The sequence below is a fragment of the Prionailurus bengalensis genome, chromosome A2, assembly GCF_016509475.1.
Source record: "Prionailurus bengalensis isolate Pbe53 chromosome A2, Fcat_Pben_1.1_paternal_pri, whole genome shotgun sequence".
Classification (NCBI taxonomy): Eukaryota; Metazoa; Chordata; class Mammalia; order Carnivora; family Felidae; genus Prionailurus; species Prionailurus bengalensis.
In genome coordinates this window covers 52,567,648-52,591,643 of record NC_057348.1, presented here as the reverse complement: position 1 = coordinate 52,591,643, position 23,996 = coordinate 52,567,648, and the positions used below count along the sequence as shown (strand labels likewise).

The window sequence follows — 23,996 nt, the reverse complement described above, 5'->3', positions numbered from 1 at the left end:
TATCGGGTATTTACCCGAAGAAAACAAAAACACTAACTTTAAAAGATATACGCACCCCTCTGTTTGCTGCAGCATTATTTACAATAGCCAAGATACAGAAGCAGCCCAAGTGTCAATCAATAGATGAAAAGATAAAGAAGTTATTACACACACACACACACACACACACACACTTTGGAATATTACTCAGCCATAAACAAGGAATGAAATCTTGCTATTTGCAACAACAAGGAAGGGCCTATGAAAGACCTATGAAGCTAAGTAAGTCAGATAGAGAAAGTCAAATACTATATTATTTAACTTATATGTGGACTCTAAACAACAAACCAAATGAACAAACAAAACAGACACATAGATCCATGGAACAGAATAGAGAACCCAGAAATGGACCCACAAATGTGTGGCCAACTAATCATTGACAAAGCAGGAAAGAGTATCCAATGGAAAAAAGCCTTTTTAGCAAATGGTGCTGGGAAAAACTGGACGGTGACCTGCAGAAGAATGAAACTGGACCACTTTCTTATACCATACAGAAAAATAAATGCAAAGGGGCTGACAGACCTAAATGTTGGACGGGAAACCATCAAAACGCTACAGGAGAAAACAGCAGCAAACTTTTTGACTTTGGCGACAGTAACTTCTTACTAGACATCTCCGGAGGCAGGAGAAATAAAAAGATGAACTACTGGGACCTCATCAAGACAAAAAGATTCTGCACAGTGAAGGAAACAATCAACAACACTAAAAGACAACTGACAGAATGGGAGAAGATATTTGCAAACAACATATCTGATAAAGGGTTAGTACCCAAAATGTATAAAGAACTTATCAAATTCAACACCCAAAAAACAAATAACCCAGTTAAGAAATGGGCAGAATACAGGAATAGACTCTTTTCCAAAGAAGACATCCAGTTGGCTAATAGACACACGAAAAGATGTTCAATATCACTCATCATCAGAGAAATACAAATCAGGGCCACAGTGAGATACCACCTCACACCTGTCAGAATGGCTAAAATAAACAACTCAGGAAATAACAGATGTTGGTGAGGATGTGGAGAAAAGGGAACCCTTTTGCACTGCTGGTGGAATCCAAACTGGTGTAGCCACTCTGTAAAACAATATGGAGATTCCTCAAAAAATTAAAAATAGAACTACCCCATGACCCAGCAATTGCACTATTAGGTATTTATCCAAAGGGTACAAAAATGCTGATTCAAAGGGACACATGCACCCCAATGTTTATAGCAGTGCTATCAACAATAGCCAAATTATGGAAAGAGCCCAAATGTCCATTAACTGATGAATGGATAAAGATACATATACATAGAGGAGCACCTGGGTGGCTCAGTTGGTTAAGCCTCCGGCTTTGGCTCAGGTCATGATCTCACGGTTTCTGAGTTCAAGCCCCATGTCGGGCTCTGTGCTGACAGCTCAGAGCCTGGAGCCTGTCTTGGATTCTGTGTCTCCCTCTCTCTCTGCCCCACCCCGCTCACAGTCTCTCTCTCTCTCTCTCTCTCTCTCTCTTTCTCTCTCTCTCTCTCTCTCTCTCAAATAAATAAAAACACTAAAAAAAAAGAATGAAATCTTGCCATTTACAACAATGTGGTTGGAACTAAGGGATATTATGCTAAGCAAAATAAGTCAGGCAGAGAAAGACAAATATCATATGTTGTCGCTCATATGTGGAATTTAAGAAATATAGATGAACTTAGGGGAAGGGAAGGAAAAGTAAAATAAGATAAAAATAGAGAGGGAAACCATAAGAGACTCTTAAATACAGAGAACAAACTGAGGATTGCTGGAGGGGTGGTGGTGGGGGGGATGGGCTAAATGGGTGATGGGCATTAAGGAGGCACTTGTTGGGATGAGCACTGGGTGTCATATGTAAGTGATGAATCACTGGGTTCTACAGCCAAAACCAATACTACACTGTATGTTAACTAACTTGAATTTAAGTAAATAAATTTAAAAAAAGAAACAGACTTATAAATACAGAGACAAACTGGTGGTTGTCAGAAGGGAGGGGGGTGGGGTGGTGGGCAAAATAGGTGAAAGGGATTAAGAGGTACAAAATTCCTGTTGTAAAATAAGTAAATCGTGGAGATGAAAAGTACAGCATAGAGAATACGGTCAGTAATATTATAATCACGTTGTATGGTGACTACACTTACTGTGGTGAGCAGTGAGTAATGTACAAAATTGTCAAATCACTACAGGTACACTGCAAACTAATATAACACTGTCAACTATAATAACATTAATAATAATAAACCTGATTGAAAGGTGGGTGAATCTTAGACAAAATGGAAAAAAAGAATACATACCATACAATTCCATTTATGCAAAGTTACAGAATCAGCCAAACTAATCTATAGTGTTTAGAAGTCAGATCACTGGTTGCCTGGAGCATAGAGGGAGCATGAGGAACTTGCTGGGATGATGGAAATGTTCTATATCTTGACTGAAATGGGGATGACATGGGTGTGTACATCTGTCAAGATTCATTGACCTCTACATTATAAATGGGTAAATTTTACTGTATATTTTGAATGTAACCAACTTGATTAAAAAAAAAACAGTAGGATGACACCCATCCACCTCTAGGCTTCACTCTGTATGAGCCTGGGTTGAGTTAGTTCTTTAAAAGCTTGTTTCCTCTGCTAGACTTCAAGATTCTTATAGTTAACACCTTTTGGAGTTTCAACCCAGCTCACAATGATTCCACTTCTCTAGGAACTGTTGGTCCTTCAGCCATGTTTGTACCACATGTCCCACCTGACCCTCAATCCCCTTCAGAGTTGATTGCAGCAAAGGTAGACACAGGATGATTCTTTAAGCTTTGGACTTTGGAACTGATGCTCATGCCTTGGGGCACCAAGATGATGGAGCATAATGAAAGAGGCCAGACAAGGACACAGAAAAAGGCAGAGAATGTTCTTGGACACAGCAAGGCAATGAGGCCCATGACATTTATTCAAGACCACAGAGATTCAGGTCAATCCACCTTCATCACTTGTCTTGCAGCTCAATGGGAACCATATGCTGCACAGCCTAGGCGTTGAAAGCCCAAAACACTGTGGAATGACATATTGGCAAATTAGCTCTTAAAAGCATTATTTATTTAAGGAACTTAGAATGCATCTCAGCCAGCAGCCTTTTCACCCTGTATTGACTTAAATCTCCTCTGGAAGGCCCATCTTAAAAAGAGAGACCAGCAATTTTCTGCAAGCCAAGTAGCCAAATGACCAAATCATCAAATGGCCAATCTGCAGACTAATGGCTTTTCTGAATGAACACTTTTATTAACATGACCAGCTTCTACGATTTATAGCAATTTCTATTAGGTGGCATGGTTTCACAAGCTTTTAAAGATTTATATGATGCAGTAGTTGACCGGTTTTCACATGATCTTAAGAGAATCATTTGAAGGAATTTCTACTTATCAAAAGCTAAGGATGGTTTATTTTCCCTTTGAATATATTTAACTTGTGAATACATTAATGAAGAATATGTTTTTGAATGTAGATTTTTCTTGAGTGCATGAATATTATGCCATTTGGTTTATGCTCTTTCTGTCCCCCACTTCCTACTTCTCCTTTTCTGTCTGCCCATACCTCAGTTTCTTTCTGTGCCTCAGTTTGCCTAGTTGTAAAAATACAGAAGTTTCCCTCATGAGATCCGTGTAAAGGCTAAATTAGATAACAGTGGTAAAGCATGGGGCCTGGCATATGATATGCACAGTATGTTTTAAAACTACATATGAGTCCCCACCATGTACCAGATGCTCTGCATGCACCATAAACACTGTATTCAGTAATGCATGGGCCTGGCTTTTTGTGTTCTGACAAGTTATATTGACCATTTCTTCTTATCAGACTCAGATGCAGGTCTCTTTGACCCAAAGTCAGAGCTTATAACCACTTCTCTTCACTAGTTGCCTCAACCATTCATCAACACGAATAATGGGCACTTAGCCATTTGTCTGTGGGAGGTGATCTTTTTAAAGCTCCTTCATTATGAGGGATCTTGGGGAGCAAGCTGAGGGATCTTGGGGAGCAAGTCTCTCACAGGTCTTCTGGGAAAGGCTTTTTGACCTAGAAACAGACCAGCTACAGCTTTCAAAACCAGGATAAAAGTCTCATTAGCTCCCCCAATTTTGACCAAGAAGAGCTTTGGGGGATGCCAGACAGTGAGGCTTGTTATAAAAAGTTCTTTCCTAAAGACATTTACACATGCGACCAGAAACCAAAGAGCAATCCTGTATCATATCTTATAATATTTGACAGCATGTTTCAATACATCTTCTCAGTCCAAGAGACTCAGAAAGGGAGAATTAAATAAATAAAACTCATAACAAGGTAGTTTCAAATATCATATTTTAGGCAGGTAAAAATCTGTCATTTTTAACATCATGCGAACAGGAACACAGGACACAAAATACCAGCTTGTACACGCACTCCATTTGGCTACATAAATTACAGTTTGGCATTAAGTTTTAAAATATAAATCACAACCAGACTGCAATGTAAACACCAAAGAAAACTGTATGTTCCATGCCTTTGCTAGTTTTTACTAAAGAGGTGTGAGTATAACAGAACATGATGACTTTTCTTCAATGAATACAGCAGAACTCACAAATAAAAATGCACACTGTCCCCTCAAAGTATCACCTTCTGCCGCCTCAGGAATATTCTATGCCAGCTTTTCCTTCTCTCAGCATATCCTTTTGAGAATTGCCACCACTCTTAGGAATAGTTGTGCGTGCATGTGTGTGTGTGTGTGTGTGTGTGTGTGTGTGCGCACATGCACATACTTAACAGGACAAATTTTTGCCTTTTGGAGAAAACGTGTTACAATGAGCCAGAACCCCACAGGGTTCTCATTCTAACTCTCTCACATTACTAGCTGTGTGATGTTGGGCACTTTATGTCACCTTGCTACATCACAATTTGCTCTTCTAGTAACACCATCCACCTGCTATGGAGTGTCATGGAGCTTAAGGAGGATAAGCCTGGCCCAGCACTCAAGAGATAATAGTTTTATTCTCCCCATTCCCTTTTTTTATGCTTTCATTGTGCAACCATTAAAAACACGCCTTTTCTTTTTCTTTTGAAGGCAGCTTTTATCATTATTCTGTTAATAGCCAAAAGGAATTTGGGGTTGCAAACAAGGAAATGTACAAGCTGAAAATTTTCCTATCAACTCTAAGATGTGCATGAGTGAGAAATAATAAAGCAGAATTTCCAAGGTGGGTCAGACACTGGTTCTGGAGAAAGCTGTAGGAGAGGCTCAGAGGAGAGGTGTTCTGAGAAGTGACAGTCACAATGGAATACCTGTCATGCCTATCAAGGTGATCCCTGGAAGGGGACAGCATCCATCTGCATATGCGAGGTCTCTGCACAGTCATATAACTCCATTCCAGGAAAGCTTGAGAGTTCTAATTCTCCAGTAAAACTCTACCTACGTGTCCCTTCAGTTTCCAATTAATTCAAGTCTGAAAGCTTGAATGACAGTGAGAGTCTGAGGCTCCCACATTTCCTGAGGAGCAGGAGAACTCATCCAGGTCTGATTCTCTTGGAAATATCCTGCTTTCTACTCAGAGTACAATCTCTCTGCTGACCACCAACATGTGCTATTCTGCCAATGGGTCTAAGAACCTTCCAAGCTACCTAGTCCTTAAGACTATTCTTTTGACTCTGGAAAGCCCAGGTGCCTGGCAACTCACAGGCCTCATCCTCCATTTTCTTCAGGGACAGCCTAAGTGTCACTTTTGTTGCATCCCCTTGTAGCCTCCCTTAAGAGCGAATGTGGAGAATTTTCTTGAATGTCTTCTTGAAGTTTTCATTGCACAAGGGGTAAATGAGGGGGTTCAGCGTGGAGTTGATATAGCCAAGCCAGATGGTGAACATATGCACATGCTCATTGCAACAGCTTTTGCAGAAGGCAATGACCATGAAGAAGATAAAGTAAGGAATCCAGCAAAGGATGAAGGCCGCCATAATAAAACCCAATTGTTTGGCAGCCTTCCGTTCTCGGTTCATGTGCAACCCAGACACGTACTGTCTGGAATGTGAGCGGAGCCTCTTCCAAGTGTACTTGATGTAATCCAGTCCTGTGCTAGACCCACTTCTAGGTTTGCTTTTCCCTGATGCTGACTCTGGGGGTGTGTCTGAGTCTGTCCGGGAAAAGGATTGGCTATCACCTAGGATTTGATCCTCTGATATCTCATTGGCCACACGCATTCTCAGGCTCTGTTCATCTATCTCCAGCTGGCCCTGGCTCTGGTTGATAGCTACATAACTCCTGCCACTCCCCTCTGCCTCAGTCTGTATCTGCATAATGTTAAGTGGAAAGCAGTGGAGTTTGTCCATTTCTTTGTCCTCTTCTTGGCTGAAGACACCTGGGCATTTCATCTCCTCTGAGTCTTGGGATGGTGGCTTCATGACAGGCTCACCACTGGCATCTTTTGATTTCCTTTTCAGAACCTCCCAGGGAGACTCCTTCCCTGGTTTCTTGGCCCCCACCTTGGGGTTCTCTGGCTTCAGCTTAATTTCAGAGAAGGAAGGGAGGGATCCATTGATGAGCTCTCGGTGCTGACAGTGCTGCCGTACAGCCTTGTAGATCTTGGCATAGAACCAGAGCATGAGCAAGGTGGGCAGGTAGAAGTTGATGATGGCGGTCATGATCTTGAACCAGGTGACATCATAGAAGTCTGTTTCGCACTTGTCTTCCCGGTGTCCCGAGACCGGTGACATAAAGTGATGCCATCCCAGAATTGGAATAACCCACAGGAAGGAGAGAAACCAGGCCCCCAAGATGGTGGCTGATGCTCTGGTCTTGGTACGATACTTAAGATATCGGAGGGGCTGCTGGACAGAGCGATAGCGATCGATGCACAAGATGAAGACACTGAAAATTGATGCGGTGCTGGCCACATAGTCCATGGAAAGCCAAAAGAGGCAGAGAGGGTGGCCCAGGGACCACCTGGACATGAGGAGGTAGAGGATGTTCATGGGCATGACAACAGCTCCCACGATCAGGTCTGCCACAGAGAGGCTGACAATGTACAGGTTCCCCACAGTGTGTAGCTTCCGCTCACTCCGTACAGCGTAGAGGACCAACAGGTTGAGTCCCACGGTGACCAAGGAGATGGCACTCAGGAACACCACCAGGGGCATCAGTTGGGGGTTGGCTATGGTGGTCTTATTCCCCTCGCACATCTTGTCTTCTGCGACACAGGAAGAATTGGGAAGGGTCATTGGCACAAGAGCAGCCTCCAGCTGGGGCTCCCTCCCTAGAAAGAAAGACACAAGGATTAAGGCCAGAGCCTTGGAGATCAGTAGAGTCACTTGGTGCCATCAAGTTGATCTAAATGGGGTTGTATGCTGTTGGGAGCAGTAGATACAGCCTACGGTCCAAATCCCCTTCCTTCCTTAGTCATTCATTTCTTCACTCATTCAATGACTATTTAGTGAATTCCTGGCATTGTTCTGGGTGTTGGGAATATAGCAGTGAACAAAACAAAAATCTCTGCCCCCATGGAGTTTACATTCTAGCGAAGGAGTTGGGCAAAAGCAATGCAAAGTTTGTGTAGGTCCCATGTGGCATGTGTTCTGGGAAGGTGGGCTGCATTATGACTGGTCTGAGCTGGATACGGCACTCTAGTTCCTCTTTGCCAGTGGCTGGTCTAGGATTGGGCACAAGACACAACTGTGGCCAAGAAAGTAGATGGGGAAGTCTCATGGCAAAGCCAGGGTTCTAGAAATTTCTTTCTCTCTGACAAATGATCAAAACAAAGAAAAGTTTTGCTTCTTGCCCCCTTCTCCCTATAGGAGGTGATGCTTGGGGCTTATGGCAGTCATCTTGGGGCCATCAGGGAAATACCAAGAAAACCACTGTGATGCCAACCCAGAGTCCTATTATCACTGAGCTGCTGAACTAACCCTGGAATCTTCTTCCTTCATACTGGTTATTAATGGGAAACAATGAAATGTCTTCTTTGCTTAAGTCACTGTTGGAGTTTTTACTTGCAGCCAAAAGCATCTCTAACTGATACGGGGGAGGTTACAAGGGTACCCAAAGCATGGAATAAATCTACACATCCCTTTAGACTAATGGTTCTCAAAAGGGAAGGGAGTTATGTTGTTTGATAAAGCATATTTTATCTTTTTTTACTTATTTTGTTTTTATATTTGAAAAAAATTTCATTGTATAAACTGTGCAAAGTAATATGTAACAACACTTTCTTTGCTAGTAAGGCTACACTGAAAACACACTGTATACTGTTATTGATGACCCTTAATTGGGGTGGGAGGTGGAAGCAGGGAGTTAAAACTTCTGGAAGAGGTTGTGAGATTTTGATATTCATCAAAAAGTAGTATGATTCTGAAGAAAATTTAGAAACCCTAACAGAGTGTAAATATCTCTCAGTAACTTAGCAAAAACAGACTACTGTAACATTAAGACAAAGCCAGACAAATTCTTGAGAAGAAAGCTAAATTTGTGTGATATTTTTAAAAATAAAAAGCAAGACCTTAAGGCATTTGATCCTTGTGGAAGGAACCCTTGAGTTACTTTGTTGGAAAAGCACCATCTGGGTAGCACCAATTTTGCCCCAGCTCTGCCACTAATACTCAGAGTGGTCTCTCAGCCTGCAATTTCTCACGGGTCAAATGTGAAAGATGGCACAGGTGATCGCTACAGGCTTTTTCCAAGTACCCTGTTTAGAGGCTTGCTTTGGGTACTTTTCTGTATTCTCCTCCAGCTCTGAACTGCCCGCCAGAGCAACCCTCCACCTTCTTTGAATGTGCCTCCTCTGAACAGCATCATCTTCTATTGTGCCCCAGTCCTGCTCTCTGCCCCCGTCACTCTCCGCTGTCAGCCTGAGAGCCTTCCCCACTCAACGCCGTCCACCCCAGCCACCAGCTCTGTGAGGATAATAACCCCCAAGATCCACCGCATCAGCCTGTACCTTTCTCCACTTCTACATCCCAGACCCAGGACCTTGCAGTTTCACCTTCAGTTCTGCCCAAGTTCACACCCCCTGGAATAGTCCGCAGCCACCTCAAGGAGGAAGGAGGCTAAGGAAGTTCATCTCAGATTTTCAGTTTTGATTGGGAGGAAGCAGGAAGCTGTTCCCTAAAACATTCCCACAGCTTGGTATTTTCAAGGTAGCTCCAACCACCCTCTGTTACAGAGATGTTTCTCTTTTCTCCTTGTTACCTTGAGGAAAGTTCTCTCTTATTTCTCTCTCTGCCTCATTGCACACAGAGGGGAACCAAGAATTTCTTTTCACTATGTGTACACTATTTGTCATTCAATAATTGTATTTGACAGAAAATGATTTGTTTTTATATAAAAATCATTACTTTTTACCTTTTGACGAAAAAAGGAAAAAAAAATTTTGAGAGAGAGAGAGAGAGAGAGCAGGGAAGGAACAGAGGAAGAGGGAGAGAGAATCCCAAGAAGGCTCCATGTTCAGCATGGACTCTAATGTGGGGCTCAATCCCACAACCCTGGGACCGTGACCTAAGCCAAAATCAAAAGTCTGCCACTTAACTGATGGAGCCACCCAGGCACCCCGAAAAGAAATTAGTGTTGCATATTAAGTGTTTAGGGGTGAAAGCTACTGAGGTCTGCAGCTTACTTTGAAATGAATCAAAAAAACAAGTTGGATGGATAGCTGGTTAGAAGAACGGATAAATGAACAGACATATAAATCAAGCAAAAAGAGCAAAATGTTAATTTGTAACCTAGGTGGTAGATATATAGGTGTTCACTGTACATTGCTTCCAACTTTTCTATCAATATTTTGAGTGAGAAAATGTTGGGGAAAATTAATATCACATATGTATTTATATAAATAATATATGTAAATATATAAATTTATATATATAAATTTACACACATAAATTATTATCACATATATATTTATATAAATATATATAAATATATATAAATTTATATATATATTTATCTTCCTATCTCTGTAAGCACAGTTCTTTATCACATATATATATCACAGTTCTATATCACACACATATAACACAGTTCTATATCACATATATAAAAATATATATAAATTTATATATATATAAATTTACACACATATAAATTAATATCACATAAATATTTTTATATAAATTTACACACATATAAATTAATATCACATATATATTTATATAAATAATATATATAAATATACAAAAATTTATATATATTTATCTTCCTATCTCTGTAAGCACAGTTCTTTATCACATGTTCTCCTTTGTAGCTTGGACATGTTATTTTGCTTAGACATAACAGCCACAGATAAATGCATATTTGGTAAAGGGATGAGTCAGTGAGTGAGGGGCAGGGTGCTACAAATCATTCAACAGATATCTACTGGTGAAAAGTTCTTTCGGCTCAGTGATCTGCTTCAGAAGTAAGAAAATCCACTTTGTTCTCTGAAACCATGGAATTGAGCAGGATTCCTGGAAAGGCAAATGGAGCACCCACCTGCTGAATACAGACCTATCTTGGCACCTGCCTCCCCTGAAGAATGTGGGGTGGGGGTGAGGGTGTCAGGGAAAGAGGAGGAAGCCTGAGGGAAGCCTAAAAAGTGGGTCCCACAGGGTGGGCACCCAGAGGGTAGAAGGAGCAGCCACATCAACACTGACCTCCTGTCTCACTCAGGGCTGGCTATGTAATTTTCAGGGCCCAGGGCAAAATTAAAAATTAAAAAATTATTAAGAACTTCAAGATGGCAACAGCAGAACATGAAACCGAGATGGGGGCCCTCCTGAGCACAGGGCCTGTGTGGCTGCCTGGGTCACAGGCTCGTATGCCATTCCTGGTCTCCATTCCTCTTACCCAATCCCTGAATATGCCGTACTCGATGAGATAACTAATGTAAGGTGCTTTCCCTTCTCTCGGACATCTGCATTTTGAAAAACTGATGGTTGAATGGTTTTCTCTCTATAAATGCCAAAGGGACATCAGGCTGAGAGCGGGAAGTATCCGGGGACGTGGATCCTCATTGCACCTAATGCTACACAGGAGGCCATCCATGCTCCCTTCAGGCTGCCCAGACCCCATCGGGTTCTGAGATGCCCCTTTCTGGGATCAAGGCCAAGCCTACAGAGATGGTGCAGGCTAGAGGGTGTGCTCTGGGGGACAGGGAATAGAGGCTGGAGGAGGCACTGTGGACAGGGCAATTGGGGGAGAAAGGTGGGCACCTGTAGCTTCCTTATAGCACTATGTCCCTAAAGAAGCGGGTGATGGAAGGAGAAAGTTCTCACCCGGGCTCTGCCACTTGATGGGCTGTGCAGAGCTTGGGTCAACAGCCACGTCTCCAATTGCCTTCCCTGTAAAGTAGGGAAAGCATCATTACCTCCCTGGGCTGTTGGGAGGGTCGTTGAGACAGTGGGGTGGGAAAGTTCTGACAATTCCTAGGTGACGAGGACTGGGGGATCAGCAGAAATGAATCCCTTCTCTCTAAGAGGCTTGTGTGCATGAGCAAGCCATTAATTTTGAATTAAGGGAATGGCTCCATTCCAAAACCATTAGCTGCAGTGGGACTTTCTCCAGAAAGATTACAAACAGTGTAATCTAATCAGGCCCATGTGCCAGCAAATAAACAAAGGTAGTCAACGTTCCTTCCACATCCTGGGAATGTTGACGAGAGCAGCTACGATGGTAAGGAGCCAACCTCTGGGCTTTTCAGATATCAGTTATTAAATGCCTGCCACAAGCACATAGGGAGGGCATGTGATGATCACCAAGGTAGACACGAGGAAACAGCTCAGGCTCAGAGAGGCAAGGCAACCTACTCAGGGTCACACAGCTAGGAAGAGACTGGCGATGTCAAGATTCAAACCTTAGTCTATTTCTCAACCTTTGTCCTGTTGACATTTTGAGCTGGATAATTCTTTGCTGTGAAGGACTGTCCTGTGCTTTGTTGGATGTTTAGCAGCATCCCTGGCCTCTACTCACTAGATGCCAGTAGCACCCTCTCATCCATTCCCAGTCATGACAGACCAAAATATCTCTAGACATTGCCAGATATCCATTGGGAGGCAAAATGGTCCTTAGTTGAGAACTAACTGAAGAATAAGCACCTCGAACTGCCAAAGAATACAGCTCTCCGCTGAAAGCAATGCAATGAATTGCCTTGATATAGTAAGCCCCCCATCATGGGAGGTATGCAAGAAGAGGTGTCCTGGACCTCACTCCAAATCAGAAATACTCCTTTCTCAGTGGCAACTATTTACCTAAGTAGAACTTGCAGATATTGGTTTTAGATAAAAAGAGACCAATAGGTAGGGATCTCTGCTAATAGGAAGGGAAGGCAAGAGGAATTGGTGGGTTTGGAGAGATGCTAGACATTAAATGAGGCTCCCAGTGGCCTCACCTTCCCACTTTTCTAGCCATTTCAGCAATGCTGATTCACAGAAGGCATGGAGCTCACTTGGATGGAAGAATTGGCCAGTGGTTAAGAACCTAAACTTTGTAAACCAGCTAATCTCTGCTCTAATCTTGTTTCTGCTCTAATTAGCTGGGCCAGATATTTCACTGCACCAAGTCTCCATTTTCCTCATCTCTAAAATAGGGTGGAAGCACCTAGTACAGTGCCTGACATATAGGACATACTCAACTAATAGTAGCTGTTGTGTTTTCTTCCATTTCTGGGTAACACAATGATCCCAGAGCTGGCCCAGTCTGACTCAGAGGAATCATCTTTGACCTTGTTTTTCACTGTGGCAAAACCTGCCAATGGTCTTCCATAATTATTTCTCCTCTATTTAGTAACAGACTTCTATTTTTTAGCTGAATACACAGCTGCCTGGAGTACAGACTACATTTTCCAGACTCCTTTGTATCTAGGTATGGTCATGTGACTAAGTTCCGATGAAATGGAAACAGAAGTGTAGTTTGCAACTTACAAAAAGCAGCCCTAAAGGGAGGATGTATTCTTTTCTTTGGCCCTTCATTCTTTCAGCTGGCCAGAATGTTGATAGGATGAACAGGGCTTAAGCAGCCTTGTTGGGACCATGAGGAAGAGTCAAAAAACGAGAACATTGAAGCAGCAATTTGGATGGAGCTGAGGTCTCTGATGACTATAAGAGCTGCCAAATAAGTCAGGGCTCTCCACTTCTGGGTAGCATAGGTTTTCTATCACACACAGCCAAACTGAATCTTAACTGATACACTACCCCTGACTTCAAGGAGTCCGTCAATTAACGTGAGAATAAAGACAAAAGATAAATTAACAGTATCAAAAATTAAAAAAAAATTTTTGAAACATTAAAAATTCTAGAATGTAACTGGGACAAAAATGATGACTGAGGTAAGATCAAAGCAGCTGACAGGACAGAGGAAGGAGAAACAGCCACTCTCAAGGTGGAGTATGGATGCCAAGAAGAACACTGGAGAAGGAGTGTTCTGTGAGCTGGGCTTTGAAGGATGAGTAGAAGTTCTCCAGGAGGAAGGCAGAAGAATTTAAGGATGAAGAGAAGAAAGAATGAAAGTACAGAGCTGAGTTCGAGGAATTGGGAGGGAATTGCTGGAATGGCGAGTCTTTACATCTCTATGCCTTTGCTTGTGCTGTTTCCCCCCTCTGGGGCACCATTTGCCTTAAAGCACCCCCTTTGGTGTCCCCACATCGCTTCTAACACTTCCCTTTACATCACCTAGCCTACTATTCTTTCTTTAGCTGGTTCTCCCTAACTAAACAGGGAGCACGTCTAGAACATGGAAAGCATCCACTATTTCTGTTTCTAAAGTGAGACACCAGTCACCATCAAGGGTACGCCTCATCCTTCATGGCGGGGGCAACACCTTTTCACTCACTGCCATTCTCCCATGCTGGCACCAGGCCAGCACATAACAGATCTCAAAAGAAGTTTGTTGGATGGACTCTGGAAAACCACATGGATAAGAGCCAGCAAGAGACACAGGAAGGAGGATCTAACTACAGAAGACATGGGCATATTTTTCATGAGGATGTCTAGACCAACACAAATTTGAGGTAAGATTTATGCTAATTGATGAATATTGATACCTTTCATGTAACTTTTCTACTTCTTGCTGGAAACTTTTTTTTTAAATGTTTTTATTTATTTTTGAAGGAGAGAGAGAGAGAAAGAGACAGAGCATGAGCTGGGGAGGAGCAGAGACAGAGGGAGACACAGATTCCAAAGCAGGCTCCAGGCTCTGAGCTGCCAGTACAGAGCCTGATGCGGGCTCAAACTCATGAACTGTGAGATCACGACCTGAGCTGAAGCTGGACGCTCAACCGGCTGAGCCACCCAGGCGCCCCTGGAAACTTTATTATTAGAAATTTCTCTCATGCTAATCCAAAAGATGAGTACAGATTCACACACAAGGATGCTTACTGCAACATCATTTATGATAGCCAGTATGAGGAAATAAATCTAACATTTGGAAATGAAATACATTATGGGATAGCTACAGAATAGAATATCATGCGGTCATTGATAATCACATTTATGGAGCACCATTAGTTATACGGAAAAATGCTTATAATGAAATTAAATTTATAACAGATGTTGTTTGTGCAGGATGATTCTATTATCAGGTTTAGAATGAGGGTGAGTCTCTATTACGTTATGTTAACAATGGTTTCCTCTGGGTGGGAGGTGATGTTGATTATTCCTGGCATTTCCCCAGATATCAACAATGAGAGCATCTTAGTTTTGTAACAGGGAAAAAAGCAGGAACGAACTGCATTCATTTTTCAAAACAAAATAAAATAGAGGTATTCCACTGGAAAAAAATGTTTTCAAAGGAAACTCTTCCACATTCTTAACACAGCTTTTATTTTCTTTCGTGAAAAGTGAGAGTTTGGGATTCCTTTCTTGATGGATTCTAAAGTGCCTCACCCACCACTCCCCATTCCCAACTGTTCTACTCGCTGGGAACCCTTGGCGCTGGATGCTTAGTCAAGTAAGTCTGAATATTAATTTATTTGCTCTAATTACACAAGAGAGGTGCCATGCATGAAGTACCCCAAGTGCAGCAGATTCTCATAGAATCTGGCCAAGGCATAATTTCCATAAAACACCCAGACTTGGGTGTCAGTGCTACTGACACATGGTGCAGAAAGCAGACTGCAAATAGCAAAATCCTGTTATGAACTCAGTGCTGCAGGAACATGTCTGACTTCGAATCAAGGGCAGTGCTGGGTTAAGTTAGTCTCTGGGTAAGATGCAAGAGGCAGATGAGAGCACCCCTGAAGAGTTTTCTGGGGGTGCAGGCACATATTCAAATGTCTCACAGAGTCAGGGAGGGAAAGTTAATAAGAATGGGGGACTAGGGGCACCTGGGTGGCTCAGTCGGTTAAGCGTCTGACTTCAGCTCAGGTCATGATCTCACGGTCTGTGAGTTCGAGCCCCACGTCGGGCTCTGTCCTGAGAGCTCAGAGCCTGGAGCCTACTTCTGATTGTGTCTCCCTCTCTCTCTGCCCCTTCCCTGTTTTTTTTCTCTCTCTCTCTCAAAAATAATAAACAATAAAAATTAAAAAAAAATAAGAACAGGGGACTGTGTGTGGAGCAAGAGGGAGTGGCGGGGACTGGGGCACCCTGGAGGGTATATTCTTTGCTCAGATGCCACCAACTGCTGTAGACCCAGATCTGCCTATTTTTAAAATGAAGCATAAAAGCTGGATTTGTACACGAAATCTTTTAGTTTTAAAATGCCAACTATTCAATTGTTTTATTTGTTTTCTTGAGCACTTGAATGCAGGTCAAGCAAAAACAAATTCTAAGGGCATGACCTGTGTAAGCCCCGAGCTGGAAATGTCAAGCTAGTTCATAGGGAATCCGGAATGCCAAATATAAGATAATGACCCTAGAAATGACCCTGGAATAGACTCCTTGTGGGGGTATTTGCCCAGCTCACCAGCTTCTTTCTCTGAGGACCATCATCCACCTAGGGGTGGGCCCCTGGCAGGGTAAATCTGATCCTTAGACATGTGTTTGGACTAGGGGATGTCCTCTGACCCAGAAGGGCCAAGTCCCATTCTCTCTTCCAGAAAACTGGGACTGGGGTTGTACAGCCAAGAGAGTCTGTTGGTCTCATGAACTGAAATGACAAGAAAGTGGGGGCCACGGCTGCCACTGAGGAGCGGTGTTGCTCATCTGCAGGCATGCTGAAGTAGAGGAAGGGAGAGGAGAAGGCAGGGGACAAATGAAATGGCTCCAGTGCTGCAATAACTGACCTCTCCATGCACAATAATGAATCTAGACCTTTCCCTCACACCACACACAAAAACTAACTCACACTGACATCAGTCCTAAATGTAACAGCTAAACCTCTTAAAACTATCAGAAGAAATCGTTAACAGAAAAGCTTCGAGACCTAGAGTTAGCCGAAGATTTCTTAGATACGACACCAGAGGTACAACCCATACAGAGAAAAATTGCTAAGTTAGACTTCGTCAAAATTTAAAACTCTTATGTTTCAAAAGGCACCACTAAGAAAGGAAAAAGCTACAGAATGGGAGAAAATATTTGTACATCGTATATCTGATAGATTGTATGTCTGATGTATCCAGAATATTTGGAGAATTCTTCCAACTCAATAAGACAAATAACCCAATTTAAAAATGGGCAAAGGATCTGAATAGACAGTTCACCGAAGAAGGTACAGGAGTGGTTCAGAAGCTTGTGGAAAGATGCTCCACACCACTGGTCATCAGGGAAATGCAAATCAAAATCACAATGAGACACCACTTCACGTCTACTGGATGACTATACTTTTAAAAGACAGATAATAATGATAAGACTGTGGAGAAATTAGGATCCTCATATACTGCTGGTGGGAATGTAAAATGGTGCATCCACTGTGGAAAAGTCTGGTAGTTTCTCAAACAGTTAAACATAATTATCATAATAACCAGTGGTTCCACACCGAGATATCTACTCAAGAGATCCACACACAGATTTGCATGTGACTATTTCTAGCATTATTAATAATAGCCGAAAAGTATAAACAACTCAGATTTTCATCAACTGATGAATGGATAATCAAAAGACGGTATAACCATGCAATGGAATGTTAGTTGTCAATTAAAAAAAAAAAAACCCAAGTACTGATGCATGCTATAGCAAGGATAAATTGCAAAACCAAAATGCTAACTCCTAAAGAAGGTAGACACAAAAGGCAACACACTGTATGATTCTACTCACGTAAAAAGTCCACAATAGGATATCCATAGAGACAGAAAGTAGATTAGTGGTTGCCTGAAACTAGAGGTGGAAACAGGAAGGAATCTTTGAGAGTCATGGCAATGCCCTAAAATTGAATTCTGATGATGATTATATAACTCTGGAAATTTACCAACAATAATTGAATTGTATGATTTACTTAGAATGGGTGAATTTCATAGTATGTAAATTATATCTCAAAAAAGTTGATTAAAAAAAATTCAGTAGTTCAAGCAAGGGGCTGTCTAGGTTTCCATATCTCTGTCTGTTTTAAAAACCTATCTTCATACACTAGTATTGCTCCCTGAAAATACCTACCAGGCACTAGGATTTTTTTTAAAGGGGAGTAAAGAATGTTAGGCAAATAAGGATGAAACTAAGGTGGATCCTAACGGACCACTAGAGTTGGGCCACGGTTTTGACTTGAGCTTCCCAGGAGCCAGAACAAAGAAGAAAACAGGATCAATTACAAGATTCTAGTGTCGTTTGCATGAAAGCAAAATAGTTGCTTAACAGAAAGACAGCTTTAGCTGGAACTGAGTTTTAGATAAAATAAATCTCGTCGTTTCTTGTGGAAGGGGCACAATGTTACACATAACTTCTTAATCCTTAGAAGTGGAATGGACGTGACTGAGCGACATCACCCGTCTCCTCCTGTGCCTCTGTGATCTTCTCTCATTGATAACTTGGCTTAAGATTTTGGGAGGTTGGACTTGTTTGTCTCTGCTTCCCATGCCCTACCGCTGGTGGGACAGGCTGGGATACTGAAATGAGGCCAGGGATGGGACAATGAAGGATGATTACCACTAAATGGTAAACAGAAGGAGTGTAAAAATCTCAGCTCCATTCTCTCTTACTCTCTGGCCTTGAAAAGCAATGAACAAAAAGAAAAGTAAGATTTCAAAGGCTTCCTACATACCAGCATTGGGCTAGGAGGGTTTCCATGTTGCTTCACTGAATCCTCACACTGACTTTATGATAAAGGGATCATTTTTTTTCTTCCATTTTAATGGTGTGGAAACAGAGATTTCTGGAGTTTATGGGGCTTGGTGTCGTGCACTAAGGTCCAAAAATGACTGAAGACCAAGTTCGCTAAAGGCCCAAGTGATACCCACCTTCTAGGATATTTGAGTGGGCTTCAGCTTAGCTCACTCTCCTTTTCACTCTAGTAAGAAAGAGAGAAGTGAATAGACACTTTAAATAAAGATTTCATGGAATTGGAACTATGAACATCTGTGCTAACATTAGACAAAGACCCTGCACACACCACCGGGCCCAGCATACACACACGTATCATTTCAGGACATGATGAATAATGTTTTATTTTTGTTCCAAATCCCTGGAGATTAAGCCTTGAGAAAGGCACTTTTGATGATCAAAGTTATCCAGTCTGTTCTCTTCTTGAGAGAGAGAGAAAAAAAGAAGTATTTATGATATTGAGGTAAATAAAAGAGCTGGCAGAAGAGAAAGGAGAAGTAGATGAGATGTTTATAGAGAGTGCTCCTAGGTAATTGGGAGTTTCTTTAATGTCTGTCTCCTTCAGTAAAGTGACCTCACTGCAGCAGTCATCCCAGGACCACACCTGGGGCTCCTCAGCGCCACCTGCTGGCCAAGCCCCCTACTGGTGCTGGGGCCAGGCTTGTGTCTAGCTAGACTGAGGTATGTGTGCATGGGGGCATTGGTGAGAGTGAACCATTCTGGCTGCTCGTTCCATTCTCATATGCATTCATTTATTCATCCATCCACCCACCCATCCACCTACCCACCCATCCATCCTCCCTTCCTTCCACCAATCCATCCATCCAAAAAATCCTTATTGAGGCATCAGGTACAGAAGTTATTACAGGTAAAGAATAGACACAACCCCAGCCCTCATGAAGCTTATGGCCTATATCAGTGGTTCTCAACCCTGGGCACATGGAGACCTCTTAAAACATACTGACACATCTGGTTCAGGGGGGATTGAGTACAGGTACTTTTCCCTATTTTTCTGCCAAATGCAATGAAAAATCCTGAACATTACACTTAAAACAAACATAAGACAAGTCTAAAAGGTGGAGAGGCAAAGGCAGACCAGTTAGGAATCCCAGGACCCAAAGAATGACACAGTGATGAGTTCCCTGGGCTCTTGTTTGGCCCTATATATCTGAGACTTTGAGCTAAAAAGACAGGAAAGGGGCAGCCTAGCAAAATAGAAAACTTCTAGATGAAAACTGCTCTATTTGCAGCCAAACACCACAGAAAACACCAGAGCCACGTTCCCATCCTGGCTAGCAGAGGCTGGGTGGAGCCAAGATGTCCCCCCTTGCCAGGCTACAAAGTAACCTGACCTTCCTGCTGGAGTGGTGGTCCTACAGTCCCTCGGAGGGACTTTCATCCTCCTCAGGCAGAGACAGGCCCTGTACCCCATCCCTCCAGAGTCAGTGGAGGCTACATGCAGAACAGTAAGGAGGCACCTCTACCCCTCCCAGCCAGGGAGTTATTCCTGGAGGCCTGGTAGGGAGCCAGAACTTCCCCTGCCTCAAAAGTAATGAAGAACCCTCCCTCTTCAGATGTCACAGAAGCTGAGCAGGGAACCTAGACTTCTACCCCCACCTGGAAGTAATGAGGCAGTACACCCTCCTCCCACTGCCCCCTGCTTCCCCTGCCAAAGAGGTGTCTCATAAAACAGAAAACCTAATATGATCCAGAGTCTCAAATGCACCCCTAAAATGCATGCATTTTAGTTGAAAATCATTTCTCATATGGAAAACTGGGAAGAGTTCATATCGAATTTTTTTTAAAGCAATCATGATACCACTGCCAAGATGACAGGGATGCTAGGATGAGCCAACAAACATTTTAAAGTAACCATCATAAAAATGCTTCAATGTGCAAATGGGACCATGCTTGCAACACATGAAAAAATAGAAAATCTGGGCAAAGAAACAGAAGAAGAAGGGAAAAAAAAAGAACCAAATGGAAATTTTAGAACTGAAAAATCTGGTAACTGAAATAAAAACTCAATGGTTGGGCTCAACATCAGGATGGAGGGAACAGAGGAAAGAATCAGTAATTGGAAGACATAGAAACGACCCAATCTGAACATCAGAAGGAAAACAGTCTAGAAGAAAAAAAAAAAAAAAAAAAAGAACAGAGCCCCAGGGATCTGTGGGACTGTATAACAAAAGACCTAACGTTCATGTAGTCATAGTCCTGGAAGTTGACAAGAAAAAGAGTGGAGATGAAAAGGTACCTGAAGAAATAGTGACTGAAAACTCCCTACATTTGGTAAGAGACATAAACCTACAGAATCAAGAAGCTGGGTGAACCTCAAACAGGATAACCCTCTCTCAAAACCCACACCAGGACACACAGTTATTAAACTTTGGAAAACTAAAGGAAAAAGTCTTAAAAGCAGCCAGAGAAAAACACCTTACCATGAGAAAGACAGTAGATTTCTCACCAGAAAATATGGAGATGCAAAGGAAGTGATACAATATTTTCAGATGCCAAAGGAAAAGAAATGTCAACTCAGAATCTCACGCTCGACGACAATACCCTTACGGAATGACAGGAAATCAATACATTTCCAAAAGAAGAACTTGTATAAGTTCTTCCAAAAGAAGAACTTGTATGCTAAAAACTACAGAATGCTGATGAAAGAAATAAAGGATCTAAATAAATGGGGAGATACGCAGTGCTCACGGATTAGAAGATTCAGCATAGTAAATGTGTCAACTCTCCCCAAATCAATGTGCAGATTTAATGGCATTCCTATCCAAATCTCAGCAAGATGCCTTGTAGATACAGAGGAGACCATTCTAAAATTTATAGGGAAATACAAAGGAACTGGAATAGGTAAAATTATTTTTTAAAAGAAGAATAAAATGGGAGCAATCAGACTACCTGATTTTAAGACGGATTATATAGCTACAATAATCAAGACCATAGCATTGGTGGAGGGGTAGACACAGACCAATGGAACAGAATAGAGAACCAAGAAACACACCTGCACAAATATGCCCAGGAGATTTTTGACACAGGTGCAAAATCAATTTACCTGGAGAAAAGGTGTGTTCAACAGATGGAGTTAGACCAGTTGGATATCCATAGGCAAAAAAGAAAATGGACCCTCACTCGGAACCTCATACTTCATAAGAAAATGAACCCAAAGTGGTGCACAGACTTAAATGTAAAACATGAAACCATAAACCTTTTAGAAAAATTTATTAGAGGAAATCTTCAAGGTCCAGGGCTAAGCAAAGAGTTCTTAGACTTGACACCAAAAGCGTGACCCATAAAGAGAAAAACTGATGAACTGGATGGATCTCTCCTTCTGTGATTTACCTACTCCCATTATAATCTTTGCTGCATCGATGTGTTTTTTGTGCCATCATTTACTTGATGTATATTTTTAACAGATCCACTTTTTTTTTAAAGCTCAAGTTTATTTTACTACCATATATGAAAAGCCAGTCTTCTGTTTTTGTTTTTTGTTGGGTTTTTTTTTGCCATTTACTAGAAGCTTTATATTAAAATAAAAAGGATGACAACAAAACAATGTGATTAAATTCTAGCCAGATATTTTGAGGAAGGTTCTTCATTAAAAAAAAAAGATGAATACTTGCAATCTAAGTATTAAAGATCTACCTGCACTAAATTGAGACTCTCCTGCAGGTAATCAGAAGAAATGAAAACCAACGTGACTCAATATTAATCGACGCCGTGACGGTGTGCAATTTATAGTCACTTCAGGTACCACCTAAAATGTGGCAAGCACTGTTTTAAATCTCATCACACCATCATTATGCTCCTAAATGCCTTTAAGGAAAAGTCCAAATTCTTTAGGCTGCTGGCATGATGTTGTATACTCCAATAATAATGAAACCACTGTCCCCAGACACCCCAAATTCTTTCAGCCTTCAAGCTCTACACATGTTATTCCCTCCTTGTGGAAGAGGATGTACCTTCAGAATGGGGACCTCATTTTCGTACACTATTCTCTCCTTCGGGGCCTACCTCAGAGCCTGCCTGCAACAACCAGGTGAGGAGGATGAAAAGGAGAAAGAGAGGGATGGAAAGGTCGTTAAAGAAGATGGGAAGAAAAGAACAGAAGGGAGGAAGACAGGAAGGAAGAGAAGGATGGAGAAAGGAAGGAAGATGATGAACTCTTTTCAAAGTTTGTTTGTTTAAGTAATCTCTACACCAAAAGTGGGGCTTGAACCCATGACCCTGAGATCGAGAGTCACATTCTCTTCTGACTGAGTTACCCAGGCACCCCTGAACTTCTATTTATCATACAAAACTCATGTTAAAATTTCCTTCCTCTTTGAAGCTTTCCTATATCCTTTAGACACATGTAAACATTTCTTCCTGTGGATTCCCACAGTATTGTTTCCATATCTCCATTAAGGCATTTAATGTTCTGTATTCTAATGGATGGATGGATGGATGGATGGATGGATGAGTGAGAGAGGGAGTGAGTGAATGAATGAATGAATGAATGAATGAATTCAGGTATCCTTCACTTAGACTTTGATCCTTATAAGGGCAGGGACAATATGATATTCACCTATTATTCCAGTACCTAGCCCATAGGTTCTTAACTGTGGCTGCACACTGGAATCCCACAGGGAGACTTAACAAACCAAAAACCACTAATGTCTGGTTCCCACCCTCACAAATGATTCTGATTTTGATTGGCATGTGGTCTGAGTATCAGGATTTTTGAAAACTCTTCAGATGCAGCCAAGACTATGAACCATTGCCTAATCCAAAGCTGAATGGCAGGAGGAGCTGAGTAAATGATGAATGAGTGAATGGATGAATTCTTTTTAACACATCACAATCCTGACCTAATGTGACCATTTTTAGGGCTTCTTGTTATGCTAATTCATTAATATATTCAGGAACTATTAATTAAGCAATGATGCAGTACCAGGTGTTATGCTAGGCCAAGCTGCTGGAGATGGAAACATGAGTAAGGCTCCCACTTCTCCCCCTGTTCCAATGTGCCTTTGGGAAGGCTGGGGCTGTGTCCTTGTTCATCCAAGAACTTTCTGTCCTGCTGGTTAATTGGTCAGTACCAACAGCAATCATCTCCCCAGTGACTGACTGCAAACCTTACATGTGGCTGCTTCCTTCTGCAAATGTAAGGACAGACTCTATAAATTCCCAGAGAGAAACTTCCTGGAGGGTATGTGTGAGTCAACAGACCAAAAAGAAAGTGGTCCTGTCTAGATGTCTCCAAGCACTGCAGAAGTGACAGGCGAGTCTCTCAGGTGAAACCCTGTCCTACTCAAATAAACTTCCTTCCCGGTGTGTAGTTACACAAAGAAAATCCAAGGCCCTAGGGTAGGGTATTAAAATCTGAACTACCCACAGTTAAAGGGAATTTCCTTCCCAACTGCTGGCCTCTTGTACTTAGAGCTGCTTTAAGATTTGCACCACAGATTGCTAAAAAGCAGAGATAATGGTCATTTGGGCCACTGCTGCTCTGGTTCAGACGTAGATAATATCTCTGCTCAACTGTTTAACAGCTTCCTAAATAGTCATCCTGATTCTGATCTGGGTCCCCTCAACCCATCCTACATGCAGAAGCCACATAATCTTTCTAAAAACCACACATCCAATCACCTCTTTCTCCCAATGAAACTCTAATGGCTTGCCATGGCTGCCAGGCCACAAACAGGACACACAGGATAACCCCCACCTCCCCATTTGGCAACCCAAATGAAACTGGGCTGTCTTGTGTCCAGTCTATCCATGGTACTACATTCAGAAGAGATTCAAGTCCAAC

General features: G+C 42.0%; 1 protein-coding gene across 2 annotated transcripts in view; it reads right to left on the bottom strand.

Annotated features, from left to right (window-relative positions):
* Positions 1 to 4,364: 4,364 nt before the first annotated feature.
* HRH1 (histamine receptor H1) overlaps positions 4,365 to 23,996 on the bottom strand; it is a 78,281-nt gene continuing 58,649 nt past the window's right edge. For both annotated transcript variants that reach the window (XM_043588129.1, XM_043588130.1), the window contains exon 2: positions 4,365 to 7,299. In XM_043588129.1, coding sequence (XP_043444064.1) covers positions 5,801 to 7,264 — 1,464 coding nt within the window. In that variant the 5' untranslated portion in view covers positions 7,265 to 7,299 and the 3' untranslated portion in view covers positions 4,365 to 5,800. The remainder of the gene's footprint in view (positions 7,300 to 23,996) is intronic.